The 16,048-nt window shown below is 39.1% G+C and overlaps 4 protein-coding genes and 1 pseudogene across 4 annotated transcripts; 4 read left to right on the plus strand and 1 right to left on the minus strand.

Moving 5' to 3' along the window:
• Nucleotides 1-526: 526 nt before the first annotated feature.
• Nucleotides 527-1,387, plus strand: LOC138902915 (uncharacterized). The gene has a single exon (XM_070190815.1). The coding sequence runs from the start codon at nt 527-529 to the stop codon at nt 1,385-1,387; it is 861 nt and encodes a 286-aa protein (XP_070046916.1).
• A 78-nt stretch (nt 1,388-1,465) lies between these two features.
• LOC138902916 (uncharacterized) lies at nt 1,466-1,768 on the plus strand. The gene has a single exon (XM_070190816.1). It carries the CDS (start codon nt 1,466-1,468, stop codon nt 1,766-1,768), a length of 303 nt encoding a protein of 100 aa, XP_070046917.1.
• Nucleotides 1,769-1,843: 75 nt separating this feature from the next.
• On the plus strand, nt 1,844-2,260 carry LOC138902917 (uncharacterized). Its single transcript, XM_070190817.1, has one exon. It carries the CDS (start codon nt 1,844-1,846, stop codon nt 2,258-2,260), a length of 417 nt encoding a protein of 138 aa, XP_070046918.1.
• A 9,711-nt stretch (nt 2,261-11,971) lies between these two features.
• Nucleotides 11,972-12,488, minus strand: LOC104105274 (large ribosomal subunit protein eL14-like; annotated as a pseudogene).
• Nucleotides 12,489-13,630: 1,142 nt separating this feature from the next.
• LOC138902918 (uncharacterized) lies at nt 13,631-14,968 on the plus strand. Its single transcript, XM_070190818.1, has 2 exons — nt 13,631-14,394; nt 14,701-14,968. The coding sequence occupies exons 1-2, from the start codon at nt 13,631-13,633 to the stop codon at nt 14,966-14,968; spliced, it is 1,032 nt and encodes a 343-aa protein (XP_070046919.1).
• The last annotated feature ends 1,080 nt before the right edge of the window (nt 14,969-16,048 follow it).

Consider the following 16,048-nt stretch of genomic DNA (forward strand, 5'->3'; position numbering starts at 1 on the left):
AATCCACGGTAATCTGTGAGCCATTTTCAAGTTGTTGAAGAAGGATGCAACAACAAAATGGACAGAAGAGTGCCAGAAAGCCTTCGATAGAATCAAGGAGTATCTATCAAATCCACCAGTGCTGGTTCCTCCCGAACCAATTAAGCCATTGTCACTATATTTGTCAGTCTTGGATTACGCCTTCGGCAGTGTGTTGGGACAACATGACGAAACTGGGAGAAAGGAGCAGGCCATCTACTACTTAAGTAAGAAGTTCATGCCATGCGAGGCCAAGTATACTCTCATAGAACACACTTGTTGTGCTCTGACTTGGATTGCCCAGTAACTATGACATTACATATCGACATACACTACGCATCTAATATCTCGGCATGCCCCGCTCAAGTACATCTTCCATAAGCTGATGCTTATAGGAAAGAAAGCTAAATGGCAAATTCTCCTCAGCGAATTTGACATTGAGTACATAACGCAAAAGGAAAAGGACAAGCTTTAGCTGACCATCTCACAGAGAACCCGGTGGATGGGGATGACGAGCCACTTACCACGTATTTTCCCAATGAAGAAGTGTTGTTTGCTGGAGAAGATATTGCAGAATCATACCCTGGATAGAGAATATTTTTCGATAGAGCAACAAACTTTAAGGGAGTCGGAATTTGGACAGCACTGTCTAGCATCGGCAAAGATAAGATTCCATGGTACCAATAATATGGCTGAATACGAAGCATGCATCCTTAAAATCATAATGGAAATCGCCATGAACATCAAAGAACTTTTGGTTATAAGGGATTCTGATCAATTGATACACCATGTCCAAGGGGAATGGTCCACCAGGAATGTCAAGATACTTCCATATATGCGCTGTGTGAAGGAGCTATGCAAGAAGTTCACAAAGATTGATTTCAAGCATGTCCCCAGGATTCAAAACATGTTCGTTGATGCCCTTGCAACCTTATCATCTATGATTCAACATCCAGACAAGAACTACATCGACCCTATCGAGGTAGAGATCAGGGATCAACATGCCTATTGCTTCTATGTAGATGAAGAACCAAATGGTAAAGCATGGTATCTCGACATCAAGAAATTCCTTGCAACCAGAGAATACCTGGAGAATGCTACTAATGGTCAAAATCGAGCCCTCAGGAGGCTGGAAAACCAAATGTTCCTCAACGGGGAAGCCCTGTATAGAAGGACCCCAGACTTAGGTTTGTTGAGATATGTAGACGCCACTGAGGCAACCAGACTATTAGAAGAGATACATGTAGGAACGTGCAGACCTCACATGAACGGGTTCACATTAGCTAAGAAGATCTTGATAGCTGGATACTTTTGGAGAACTATGGAAAGCGATAGTATCCGCTATGTACAGAAGTGTCACCGGTGCTAGATTCATGAGGATTTCATCCGGGTTCCGCCGAATGAGTTAAACGTAATAGGTTCACCCTAGCCGTTTGCCGCTTAGGGCATGGACGTGATTGGACCTATAGACTCCGCAACATCAAATGGACGTCGTTTCATCTTGGTATCTATCGACTATTTCACCAAATTGGTCGAGGCATCTACTTACAAGGTCATCCCAAAGAAGGTAGTGCCAGATTTTGTCAGAAACAACATCGTCTGCATATTTGGGATACCAGAGTCTATCATCACTAACAACGCCGCTAACCGTAATTCCACGGCCCATAGACCAAAAATGTACGGGGAAGTCGAGGCAGCGAACCAGAATATCAGTAGAATTCTATGGAAGATAGTGGACAATCATAGATAATGGCACGAGAAGCTACATTTCACTTTACTTGGTTAACGGACCACCAAGAGAACATCCGTTGGGGCAACCCCATACATGTTAGTATACGTCACTGAAGTTGTGATACCCACAAAGGTCAAAATACCATCTTTAAGAGTCATTCGAGAGGCAAAGTTGGATGATGCAGAGTGGATATGGGTCATACAGGAGCAACTTATGCTTATTGACGAGAAAAAAATGGATGCAATATGTCATGGTCAACTATATCAGAATCGGATGGCCATTGCATTTAACAAAAGAGTGAAGCCGCTCCAATTCACACCGGGGCAGTTAGTCTTGAAGAAAATCTTTCCCCACCAAGAAGAAGTCAAAGGAAAGTTCGTTCCAAACTGGCAAGGTCCTTACGTGGTTCACCGAGCACTATCGGGTGGATCTTTAATCTTGGCAGAAATGGATGGAAAAGTCAACATGAAGCCTATCAACTCAGACGCAGTCAAGAAATACTATGTTTGAAGACAAATAGAGTTAGGTTTTTGCTGTAACAGAACTACGTTAAACCTGACTTCCTACGGAGGGATACATAGGCAACCCACGTAGGTTTCGGTTTCTCTCTCGCCTTTATCTTATAATTGAAAAACCAAATATCAATTTTGTATGTTGCTTAGGAACTACGCCGACTTGATTTCCTCATAAAGGAATACTTACGCAATCCTCATCGGATTCAGTCATCTTTTGTAATTGAACTACATTCTGGCCTGATTCTGTTTTGATACATAGGCTGTCTGAGTAAGACGGCCATTTTCATTCTTAATCTCATCATTTTGCATATGTTGTAATCGAACTACGCTTTGACTAATTCCATTTGGATACGTAGGCTACCTGAGTCAGGCTCAGTTATCTTCATCATATTTTATCATAATCCACGAACTACATTCAGACCTGATTCTATTTTAGATACGTAGGCAACCCGAAAGTGTTCAGTCATAACCTTAGGAAAAGCCTTGTAATGCATTATTTTGAATTATGACACAATCGCGACAACAAGCAGTTGCGTTGTCAGAAGCATCACGGAAGATCGACACCAACAGGACAAAGTTTTCAAGAGGATACACTCACGTGTGGAGAACCTTTTGTAACATGTCATAATCCGGAATGACAACATTTTCCTTAAAAACAATGTATTTTCAAAGTGTTTTCTAAAACAAAAAATTTATACACCATACTTTTTCCATTTACTGAACTTTGCGGCGCAATCATGTCGAAGGCCGAGACAAACCAACATTGTGGTCGACACAAACAGCCTTCCCGCCCCCACTAAGAATTTTTCTTTGAGTACAGGGTCAACAGGGAGAAAAGAGGCATTAAGACCACACTGGGGAAAATGACAGACCCGCCACTTGCATAAGATTATCTATCTTCCTTCTTTACTTAGATTTTTCTAGTATAGATAAAGCTAACCTTTGAATCCTTTGTAGGTACCTTGGAATCAGACAACTGATATCGAAAAACCTATGCATAGTAAATTGCCTGCTCAAACGACCGGAGCACCTTGTACAAAATGGATCGCTGGCTTCATCAAAACAAATCCAATATATATCAAACTGCCTGCTCAACTAATCGGAGCATCTTGTACAAACGATTCGTGGGCTTCACCAATTGAAGCCATGTATATAGCAAACAACCTCCTCAATCAATTAGAGCACCTTGTACAAATTTAACATTGACTTTGCCAATCGGAGCCTTGTATATAGCAAACTACAAACTTCGCCAACAAAGCAATTCACATCACCGCTCTGTCACGACTGATGCCAGAATAGTTAGTTGCTAACCTCGCCACCAATGTTCTTCCAATCGATGACCGCAACTTAGCTTCGCAGTTAAGAGTATATCTTGCTCATGCACTTTCAATCATTATTATGGTTTAGTCAATCACTCCCAAGTAGAGACTACTTTACATTTCAGTGCAAAGGTCTTCCAACAAGCGGAGATGCACTTTACAAATTAAGCTCTCACAACAAGCGGAGACATTTATCAGTGCAAAGATCTCCGAGCAAGCGGAGACGCAGTCTACCGATCAAGATCTCCCAAAAAGCGGAGAGGATTTTTCAAATGCTCTGACAATTGCAGAATGGTACATAGCCTGACTAACAAATTGAGTCAAAATCTAGTATCCCACCATCCCGATCCTAAATAACGGCTCACCGACAGCCATGCATTATCATTCCTGCATCATTATCATCACTTCTTACCGTGTATTTTATTTGTTTTACAGGAACAAACACCGTAGTGTGGAACATTTCTTAGCAGCAGACCAAACTACAATGCTATGGGGACAACAACCCATTAGCGGGCCAAGGATCCAAGTTTAAGATGACTAGTGAAACTCAAAAATTTCAAATCCTTCAAATCAAGCCGCAAAATTCAAGCTATCAAGAGTGCCCAATCCTCTGTCTCGCCGTATCATCATAATACGATATTGGGGCAATTCCTGCGAGTGCCGCTTCCTCAATATCTTTACTCCAGAACTACATGAGGCATGATCCTCGTTAAGCTCGAGGTATGTAAGCAATTGAAAGCCAGAATTCGGCCCTAACATCTCCAAGATTCTTCCCAAAATCTTCTCATAATCTTCCTTAACTCAATCTTACAACTTATAAACTTCATGCCACTCCTGCAATACATGCCTAAAGTCAGGACAAAATTGGCTTTGTTTCAATTTCTTTGCCCGAAAACTCATTCATCGTGTCCGGTCAAAGAGGGGCAGCTGTTGACATCTAATTCTGACCATCTCTTAAAATTAATTTATTTATACTTAATTCTAACAGCTAATTCTGACCCTCCCCATCTCCATTCCAATGTTTCAATCCATGCCCATCTCTTTGCACCAATCACTGTGTGCCACATCACCCTCCTTCACCACTCACAAAACAAACACACTCACATCTGAGTACTGGGTCATCTGATCAACGGTTCATATTTAATCACTAATTTTCTCTTAATTTTAAATACCCACCCAGAGGTCTCATCGCACCTCCCAAAACCTCATCTTCTAACGGACACCAAAAATCCCCCTTAAAAATCCTAGACGATCAAATTATCAGGGCCGTTGATCATCAGATCCAACGGCCCAGGTTCTATCTCCCAAATTTAATTCGGAGACCAACCCCTATTCTCCCAAACACTAATCATTCACTTAGAGAACAACCATCCTTATTTTCCTTCTCCCCTCTCTTTTCTCTCATCTCCATCAGCCATCAATCTCCCAAAACCATGCACAAATCCATGCAAGTTCACTTGAAACCACTCTAAATAATCCCTTTTGTCCCTGTTTCACCACGAATCCTGCTGATAATTTCCTCTTTCGATCACAAATTCAAGACCACTAATCTGAGACCCTAAGCTTGAAAGGGAAATCATATGATTTTCTCTCACAAGTCAAATATCGAGCCTGAAACCACCCTTTGCCTTCTGAAATCCGTGAATCTAGCCGGCTATTTCCTATCTCATCACTCAAATTCAAAACACCCAAATCCTGAAACCCTAGAGTCAATAACTCAACTTCAAATCTCCAAATTTCCTTCATGTTCTGTCAAATCAGAGCATGCATGGAGTCGATCTCAACGTTCATTTTGTGGATTCGATGTCCAGAGGTCAAACGCAGCGATGCTTAGGTAAACTCAACCTTATTTTCCCTTCTACCTCTCAGGTTTTCACTTGATTTTGCTATCATCAATCTTTTGTCACTTTCCATTTGTGATTTTGAATCCATTGAAACCCTAGAGCCTTAATGGCACTATAAATAAGACCTTTAATGTTCTCATCTACAATGACCTAACATGATCTACCACAACCTAGAATCACCAACTAGACGAAAGAACAATCATCTACGAGCAATTATGAGATTTCAAAACCTGGGTTTTCTAACTAATTTACTTTTTTTTCTCATTTCTGAGGACTTTCGCTGCTTCGAGCTTGAAGCTTTGGGGTCTTAAGCAACTAAGAGAAATTCTAGTTTGGTCTGCTGCCCTCAAAAAGGTCAGTACATCCCTAACTTATCTCTTTTGATCATCTTATTTGAGCATTATGAATACGCTTGTTGTCTTATGTGAACTATAGTCATTAATTATGCTTGAAACTAGTATAGAAATGTTTATTTTTGTTTATGCTAATATAGTGACTACTTGTGATCACTTGTCATGTTTCTAAGTCTTTAATCAATGTTTATTTGGCAGTTATGTGACCTCAAATGACTTTTGTTTTTGAGTCTAAATAGCATACATGGCTTATTTCACTTAATGTACCTTGAATGACTGCTCATGTTTAACGAAACATCGTAGTCTTTCATTTATGATTCTATTGTGACCTCTACCCCTACATGTTTCTTCCCTATATTATGTTTTTCTTGTGGTCAAGTTTATTATTACTTAATCCTAACTGAGATTAACCTAAAATGTTCATAAGTTCATATCATCCACAATTAAAGTGAAGCATGAAAAATCTAACTATTTAGATGCTTTCCTTGTCTATACTTGTAGCTGCTAACTCTGAAGGCAACTTCTGTGTTATCACTATGATATTCTCGTGATTTTATCTAATTATTGGTAGCATATGTTTAAACAATCTTGTTGATGTGAACTTTTATGAATATCAATAACTCTTCATTATATATTATGCTAAGATTAAGTCATCCCTTATCATAAAAAAAAGAAGTCGTAATCATGTTTGTTATAGTTGACCGATAATTGTTGTTAAGCTAAACACACTGCCTCATGTTTAGATAAAGTCGCCAGTCATATGTTTAAGTCAAAACTCATTTGATATAGTACTTTCTTGTCTTTACTCTTTTTTATGATACTGATGACTTTGTAAAGCTTATGCTACTGGTGAACTTTTATGAATATCAATAACTCTTCATTATATATTCTGCTAAGATTAAGTCATCCCTTTTCATAAAATAAAAGAAGTCATAATCATGTTTTTTTATAGTTGACTGGTAATTGCATTTAAGCTAAACACACTGCCTCATGTTTAGATAAAGCCTTCAGTCAAATGTTTAAGTCAAAACTTGTTTGATATAGTACTTTCTTGTCTTTAATCTTTTTTATGCTACTTATGACTTTGTAAAGCTTATGCTACCGATGGCCTGGTTGCGAGGATATTTGTGGGATCGGGCTGCAAGTCGCAGCATGCTTTGTTGATTCATGACATGATTGGCTTATTATAGCGCTTGGGAAAAATCCGCCCCTCTGAAGTCTGACTCACTAGCAGTGAGTGCATGTACCTACCAAGTGCGATTTTGAGCGTCGAGCGCGAGTACCGAGAGAGAGTGCCGAGCGAATAGGAGGAATGAGTGACTGTAAGGATTGAGGGAATGGGAGGACTGAGTGATCTGATACTCTTAGAGTATGCTTATGATGTCATCATTGTTATGCGTTACAATTGGCATACATAATTAACATGTAAATATTGAGACGTACCATTCCTCATTTCTATTACATGTACTTGGCATATTTTACACGTTTGAGCTTTAACTGTTGAACTTGGAAGCATGTCTACATTTTCGTACTGTTATTTCTATATATGGATTGTACCTGTTGATCTTGTCACTACTTTCAGCCAAAAGGTTAGACTTGTTACTTACTGAGTTGGTTGTACTCACGCTACCCCCTACACTTCGTGTGCAGATTCAGGTACTTCTGGATAAGGTGGTTACTAATTTTTGGATCTTCAAAAGTCGAAGAGTATTGAGGTAGCTGCCTTGGCGTCCGCAGACCTTGACTCTCCTTATTTATCTTGTAGTTTTGTTTATACTGTTCTGCCTTTCTAGATATTGTTTCATTTGTCAAACCATATAATTGTATAGATGCTCATGTACTCCGTGACACCCGGATCTTTTGGGAAATTATGTATTCAGTTGTGACGTTTTCATCCTGTTTTTATGAGACTTTTACTTAAGCCTATTTCCGTATATTTTGAATTTTAAGATGTTGGTATGTATGAGTTGTCGACTTGCCTAGAATCATGATAGGCGCCATCACTGAACTTGTTGGGTCGTGACAAGTTGGTTTCAGAGCCTAGATTACAAAGGTCTCACAAGTCATGAGCAGGTTTAGTAAAATCTTGCGGATAGGTATGAAGACGTCTATACTTATCATCGAGAGACTGCCGAACCCTCAGGAAAGCTTCACATCCTTGTATTCTAGTCTCTGCTCGCACAAATAGTGAGGACACATGCTACCAGATATGGCGGACAACCACTAGTACCACCAGCGAGGTCCGCGAGAGGCCGGGGTTGTAGTGGAGGCCGAGCTGCAGCTTGTACAGCAGCTAGAGAAGCACCTATAGACCGACCGGTTGCTCAATCTCTAGAGAAGATTCCAGATGTGGTTGAGTCGGTTGGACCAGCTCAGGCACCAGTAGTGCCGATTGTGATTTCAGGCCTTCAGGAGGCTTTGGCCCAGATATTGATGTTTGTACTATCTTTGCTCAGGCTAGGATGGAGATAATTCACGGTAATGGAACCAACACCCCATACTTAAACCATTGCTCGTCTTCGAGCAATCAAACTACTCTTTATATAAACACGACCTTTTTCAACAACTCTCATAACTCATCGCACCAATAATATTTAAAACATAATAAGAACAATACCGTAACATCCTAGCCTCAAAATTTGACTCAAAAGAACCACGCATTTTATATAACCCTCTCACTTACTCTAACACAGAGGTCGACATTACCTTTAATTCATGAATCAAGTGCCCTCACACAACAATAGAGAGTAGTTCCACACACAATAAAAGTTAAGAACTATTTGGAACTCAAGATAGAAAGAATTCACTCACTCTCAGAAACAACATTCACATGCCACAAAAGACGTACCACAAGCTTGCCCGTAGTGTAATACTCTACTAATTGAGCACATTCAGTCAATGATCAAGTAGGACTTTAATTGGTTCCAATGTAGGCTGCGGGATGGGTAGGATACATTTAGATATAAGAGTAACTACACCTCCCTATGCACTTTAATACATACATTTCATTGTTCAAAACCCCACACTTATGTCAAACCATAACCGCACCTTCACATTAATATACATTAACTCCCTACTTCTTTAAGCACAATCACATCAAGAGTCACCACTATCAAAGAATATTTTGCACAACAATACAACTATTCTTTTCCTTTTCTTTTTCAATTCAAGTGGCTCTTACTTTTCCAAAACAGTTCACCATCTTCGTTATTTCAATAGTTTCACTCAAAAGCCAAACCAACCACCCCACACTTCAACTTTTAGAAAGTTCATAACAAATTCAAGTGCTCACGAGAGTTACAAGGTTCAAATAGATGGTCAATTCATACAAATGGGTAAGTCTTATAATGTGGGTGCTAAAGAAAAAAGATTAAAGGCTCAAAGGGGTTAACTACGATACATAACAATTACGTGGGTAAAAGCATATAACTGGCTCAACAAAGAAATGACTATATCACTTCCAAGACTGAATACAACTACTATTACGCTTTGTAAATACAAGAGGCAAGTTCTAGATATCAAATGCAATGCACAGAACAACATAAAACCTCACACACACATGGCACATAGCTCACTCGAGATTGGATTATCAAGTCACTCTAGTCAAAGTAGTTAAGTAAAGTTAAGATCATACAATTTAAGGTACTTATAGAAGAGTCAAAAACTGAGCCTAAGCGTCACAACTAAATCTCTCATTATTCTCAATGTTTAAAAAATTAAGAGATATTGCCTTCAATTCAAAACAACGCACCAAACTAACACATCTTCCACTATCCCCTCTGGTGTCATAGTCGTTTGGTCTACCAGCTACAAAGATACTGGTACCGGCCTTATCTCTCCAGTCTCCTTCTCCAGTTTCCTGTAAATAGATAGATGCATTAAGTTAATTGAGGCACCAGAATCACATAAGGGCTTGTCAAAATTTATAGTTCCTAATGAGCAAGGTATAGTAAAATTCCCTGGATCTCCACACTTTTGGGGCAGTTTGTTTTGAAATATCGCGCTGTAATGCTCTGTGAGCTTCTCCACCGAGGTCTCCTCGATTTTCCTTTTCTTCGCCAGGATCTCCTTCAAGAGTCTAGGATATGACGACATTTGTGAGAGCACTTCTATAAATGGGAAGTTTACATGAACCTATTTCAGCATATCCAGAAATCTCTCAAATTGCTTGTCCAGCTTTTCTCTATATAGCTTTTGAGGGAAAGGTAGCGCTGACATATGCTTTCTCTTCTCTTGTTCCTCCCTACTCAATTTTTCTTCCTTCTTCTTTTTCTCATCTTTCATCTGGCCTTTCTTCTTTTTATCTTCATTACTTTTCAGCTGCTCCCCACTTCCTTTTTCAAGTTTCACCTCTTTTTGGATCGGTGTGGAGTCTTTCAACACTTGCCCACTTCTCAAGGTTACAACATTCACTTTTTCTTTAGGATTCTTTTCAGTATCACCGGGGAGAGTGCCTGGAACCGTCTCAGATAATACTGTTGCAATCTGTCTGACTTGCTTCTCCAAATTTTGAATTGCTGCCCCTTGTATTTCTAATCTTTCGTCAGTTTTCACAATGAAGGCATTCATGAGATCTTCTAAACCAGGCTGATTAGGCTATTGAGGTTGAACTTGCTGCCTCGGCTGATTCATAAAATTTGGAGCTCCTTGTCCCTGAAATCTGGGGTTGTTGTGTTTCCACGCATTCGCAGGTTGAAACTGCTCCTTCTTGATTGTAGGCTATAATCTCATGTTTTAGTCGCTTATTGCACTCCAATTTACTGCACTTTATTCGTTTTGAGGTTTTAATTGATAGTGCTTTGCACTTATTGAGTGTTTTATGCCTTGTATGAGTGATTCCGAGCTATGTATATGTTTTGGAATGAATTTGAGTGATTGGAGCTTTGAAGTCTGAGTTAAAGCCCAAGGGATTAAGCTGGGATTGTGTTCGGGGGTCGAGGACAAAGTCTGGACGTCAAAACGCAAGAAAAATCCGTACTCTGAGAAATCCCCATTGTTGCGGCGCATGTGGCACTGCGCTTTTGCATTTCTCTACTCACTGTCAGAACCAACTCTCTAGATTTCCCCACTAATGCCCCGCATGGCGCGTCTTCCCATACAGTGCGCCTGTGTAATATTTTACAGAGTAATTTTCCTATTTCGGCTAGGAGAAGGTGATGTCGTCTGGGCCCGACCCTACTTGGTTTAAATACATGGATAAACGTTATTTCATGTACTTTTGACACAAATTAGACCTAAGGAGACTAAGGAGGTGTTAGAAGAATACGAGCACAATGATTTCATCATTCCATCCTCACTCAAGACTCGAGTTTGGTTTGAATTTATGTTTTTCTTTGCTTTAAACTTATTCGTGATGAATTGATCTATATCTATGGAGTAGTTGCCTTTATAGTTTGATTGATTTGGTTTATTGATGATTTTTTATGGATATAACTCTAGTTTTATGTATTGAAGAGTTTTGGATGATTTAACTATTGTATCTATATTTACTTGTTCATGTAATCGATAGAGGCATAACTTGTGATCTTTGCATTATATTGTAGGGTGAGTTCATTAATTCTTCTTATTAATCGAAAAGGCTAGTTGAATCATTGATTAAACCTAGTTAGGAGGATAATCTAAAGAGGTTCTCCTAAAGACCAATCCACTACGAATTCTTGCATATCTTCATGTGCTTAAATTGGTTCATCTCGTGAGGTTGAGACTTAATCGAGAGAGAAGTTTGTACTAAACGTTTGAACTAATAATTGAGTGAATTTGAGAGACTCACTTAAACATTAGAAGTGAATTATCTAGAGTTAGATCCCAAACAATAATCTTGCACATATCCTATCAACCCCTATTTTTCTCCCACTGATAACTTTCTTTGCTTATTCATTGTTTTGATTGTATGTCTATAGCTTTACATTCTTAGTTAATTTTAGTTATTCATCATATAAATCTCAATTATTGATTCTCCTGGATAGAAATCAAGCTAGAAACTACGAAAATACTATTTAAATCCAATCCATGTGGATATGATATTATACTATACTATATTTGACTAACGAGCATAATTTAAGTGTGTGTTGCGAGCTCGTCAAATTTAGGCGTTGTTCTCGGGGATTGGCAATCAATAGTTTTTAAAATAGTTTTTTTTAATTAATTTTTTTTATCTCTAAACGGACTTAAATATTACATGGCAATAAACAAAACATACTTCTGTTATAACATCTCTCAAAGCTAAAGAAAATACAATATCCAAAAGGCCTATATATCAATTGCACTAATCAGAGAGTTCTTAAGCAGCAGCTTTCTTAAGCTTTGCAAGCTCTTGTCTCACAACTCCGGCCCTCTTAATCTTTGCCAACATAAGCTTGAACATGTCAAAATCATTAAGTGCAGCCCTCCTCTTCTGCACTATCAACTTCCTTCCCCAAGAACTGTTCTCTCACTTGGTCTTCACATCAACAACTTCCATAGCCTCAACCAAGGTCTTCTTCTTTGAGATTCTTTTGATGTCCATTTTGATATCTGTGAGTGAAAGTCTCTTGAAGTTAATTTGGCTCCTCACCATGTCGAGAGCATCAACAAGAGCCCTATTTTGGTCGATGACATCGACGATAATGACCAGCTTGCCATATTCCTTTCCGTAGTTGATTAAGGCTACCCTTCCAATCTCCACAAACCTCTTGAGAGGCATTTTCGGTGATTTGAAGGAGTAGACACGCGAGTCATTTTTAAAATAGTTTGTAGTGCTAATTCAGAATTTGTTTTTTTTTTGCTTTTTATGGTTGGTGTTCTTTGACTGTGCGCACGTTACAGGTTAAGATTGGTGTATTACTCGAGCTTTTGCTAAAGAAGTGCTACCATACGAGCCAGAAATTAAAAAATAACTACAACAGCTGAGGAAGGAAATAAGTCGCACCGAGACATCAAAAAAGATTGGGCAATCCTCAACCAAAGAACTTATGGATGGAATCAGTGAAAATAATGTATATTTGGCTACGAGAGAAGCAGCACAACGATGACAGCAATGGGCACGGAATGCAGAAGAAGAAGCAATTAGAGATGCACAGATTATCTATGAAGAAGAGAAAGGTCATAAAATTGCTTAAAATCAACCTTTGGGTGCAGACCAATTAGGAAATATAGCTTCCATGCTTGGAAGACTACTTGGCGATTAAAATTGACCAGTCTACGATCAAGGTTTATCAAGTGTGAGACCACCTCCGATTGCAACAAACAATTTCGAGTTAAAGCAAGAGATGCTTCAGAATTGTTGTGTCTTCAAAGAGAAGCAGAACAAAGATCCAAACGCACATCTAATGGACTTCGAGGAGATTATGAACATCTTTTAATACAATGGTGTGTCATAAGATGCAGTGTATCTAAGGGCATTCCTTTTTTTCTTAAAGATTATGCAAAGCAGTGGCTTCGAAGCTTCCCCATGGGATCAATTAGAACTTGGGAGGAGATAACCAGAAAATTTCTTGATAAATATTTTTCCTCAGCTAAAATGGGCGAGATTAGAAGAGAAAGCCATAACTTTTTCCAGAAAGGGAATGAAACTATTTTTGAAGCATGGGAGAGGTTTAAAGAGATTGTTAGAAAGTATCAAGATAGTGGAATTGAACTCTGGATGCAACTCCAGGACTTTTGGGATGGATTGAAACCGACCTCACATAGAACATTGAGCAATGTAGCTGGAGGTCCGTTGATAAAGAAAACTCCAGAGGAGATAGTCACAATTCTTGATGAGTTATCTAAAGATGTAAATCAGTGGCCTTGTGAGAGTGCTGAAAGAAGAAGACCAACTGGTGTTCACCAGGTTGATGCTAACACATCTGTGTAGGTACAACTTGATGCTATGGATAAAGAGATAATGAAGTTGACCTTAGCGTCGATACATAGTGAGCCTCACGCAGCTTTTGATATATGTGGAATAGGACACCCTACTCATGAGTGTCAAGCCTCAATTGAGGAAATAAATACTGTGGAAAACTACAATTTTAATGCAATGGGTCAGAGGCACCCCGATTTTTCATGGAGTTCACCTGGGGGTACCGCGAATGCATGGAAACAAAATAACTGTAGACCCCAGGGACAAGGAGCTCCAGCATACCAAAATCAGCAGAGGCAGCAATTTCAGCGTCAACAACCTATTCAGCCTGGTCTAGAGGATCTAATGAAGGCTTTCATTATCCAAACTGATGAGAGGCTCGAACCTCATAGCGTACCTATACGAGAACATAGAGCATCTATCAAAAAAATATGTACTGGTTTTGAAAACATGGAAAGACAGGTTGGGTACCTAGCTACTCTATTATCTAATAGGATTCCAGGTGCTCTCCCTGCTGATACAAAAAGGAATTCCAAAGAAACGGTCAATGTTGTGACCTTGAGATGTGGGCAAGTATTGAAGGATCCCACCATAACCCAAAAAGATGTGATAATTGCAAAAGAAAGTGGGGAGCAGCTAAAAAGTGATGATGACAAGAAGAAGAAAGGCCCAATGAAAACTGAGAAGAAGAAGAAGAAAGGAAAATCAAGAAGGGAGGAACATGATGAGAGCGAGCATATGCATGTTTTACCTTTCGCTCAGAAGCTATGTAGAGAAAAGCTGGACAAGCAGTTTGAGATATATTTGGATTTGCTGAAATAGGTTCATGTAAACTTACCATTCACAAAAGTGCTCTCACAAATGCCTGCTTAAGCCAAATTCTTGAAAGAGATCCTTACAAAGAAGAGGAAAATAAAGGAGACCTCGGTGGTCAAGTTTACATAGCATTGCAGTGCTATATTGCAAAATAAACTCCCACAAAAGTGTGGAGATCCAGGGAGTTTTACTATACCTTGCTCATTAAGAACTATAAATTTTGACAAGTCTTTATGTGATTCTCATGCCTCAATTAACTTAATGTCTCTATCTATTTACAGGAAACTGGAGAAGGAGAATGGAGAGATAAGGCCGGTACCAATATCTTTGCAGCCGACGGACCAAACGACTTTGATACCCAAGGGGATAGTGGAAGATGTCTTAGTTCGGATAGATAAATTCATCTTTCCTGTAGATTTTATAGTAGTGAAGATGGAGGATAATAAGGAGGTCCCCCTCATCCTAGGGAGACCATTCTTAATAATGGGTAGAGCAATATTGGATATACACGAGAGGAAGCTCATGCTAGAGTGGGTGAGAAGACTGTAACTTTCGAGATGGATGTAGAAACGGGGGTGAAAAAGGAGACACCAGCTGCAAGTGTTGAGTGTAAAGTGAAGGGCTCGAAAGAGAAGGTTACACTAAGTGAGAAAGATAAGTGTGGGGTGTACCCTATAAAGGCCGAGAAGAAGCTGTTGGCATGGATGTGCGCATTAGTCCGAAGGTGAGTAATTGATCCCGACTTCGACTCAGACTCAGACTAGATGTTCAGGGAAGTTTCCTTTACCTTAGGCTTTTAATTATATATCACGGGTACATGCGACAACTTAAAGTGTGGGGTGGGGGATATTTGTATGTATGTTTGTATATGTGTTTCTTCTTGGGGATTGTTTGTATCTGCCACCAGGGGATAATTGTATGTTGAATGTATATGTGTTAGTTTTGTTAGTTGTAGTAGTTGGAAAATTGAAAAAACCATAAAAATTGAAAAAAATCGATTTTTCTTGACGATGGATATCATTTGACAGGTTTCTTGAGGGATTAAAATCGAAATATAAAGACAAAAAATATTTTCTTTTGTTTGGTAGTGTATTAATTCCCCCTTGATTTTTCTTTGTGTTGCGGTTCTTTTTCAGGGTTTTGTTTGAATCGGGTGCAGTTAGTTTTTATTTTTTTAGTAGCAGGAAACCTTGCGCTATGAATTGAATGGAAGTCAATATCTCTTGACCTTATTATGCCTTGAGAATAGTGAGTGGTTTAGTTGTGACACTTACACTCGGTTTTTGACTATTGTATAAGAACCTTAAATTGTATGATCTTACTTTGCTTAACTGCTTTGACTAGAGTGTCTTGATGAGTCTGATACTGAGTGAGTTAAGTTCCATGTGTGTGTGAGGTTTTGTATTATTCTGTGCATTGCATTTGAAGTCTAGAACTTGCCCCGTGTGTTTGCAAAGAGAAATAGTAGCTTTATTCAGTCGTGGAAGTGATTTAGGCATTTTTTTTGTTGAGCCAGATATATGCTTTTACCCACCTAATTGTTATGTATCTTAGTTAACCCTGTTGTGCCTGTAATCCTATTTTTTTGGCAACCACAGTATATGCCTTACCCATTTGTTTGAATTGACC

Source organism: Nicotiana tomentosiformis, chromosome 12, assembly GCF_000390325.3.
Source record: "Nicotiana tomentosiformis chromosome 12, ASM39032v3, whole genome shotgun sequence".
Taxonomy (NCBI): domain Eukaryota; kingdom Viridiplantae; phylum Streptophyta; class Magnoliopsida; order Solanales; family Solanaceae; genus Nicotiana; species Nicotiana tomentosiformis.

Bases quoted from the DNA above. Each gene is read 5' to 3' on its own strand.
- LOC138902915 (XM_070190815.1), top strand. From the start codon at position 527: ATGACGAGCCACTTACCACGTATTTTCCCAATGAAGAAGTGTTGTTTG.
- LOC138902918 (XM_070190818.1), top strand. From the start codon at position 13,631: ATGGATAAAGAGATAATGAAGTTGACCTTAGCGTCGATACATAGTGAG. The intron at 14,395-14,700 runs GTTTGAGATATA...ATCTATTTACAG, and splicing joins AGAGAAAAGCTGGACAAGCA to GAAACTGGAGAAGGAGAATG.
- LOC138902917 (XM_070190817.1), top strand. From the start codon at position 1,844: ATGTTAGTATACGTCACTGAAGTTGTGATACCCACAAAGGTCAAAATA.
- LOC138902916 (XM_070190816.1), top strand. From the start codon at position 1,466: ATGGACGTGATTGGACCTATAGACTCCGCAACATCAAATGGACGTCGT.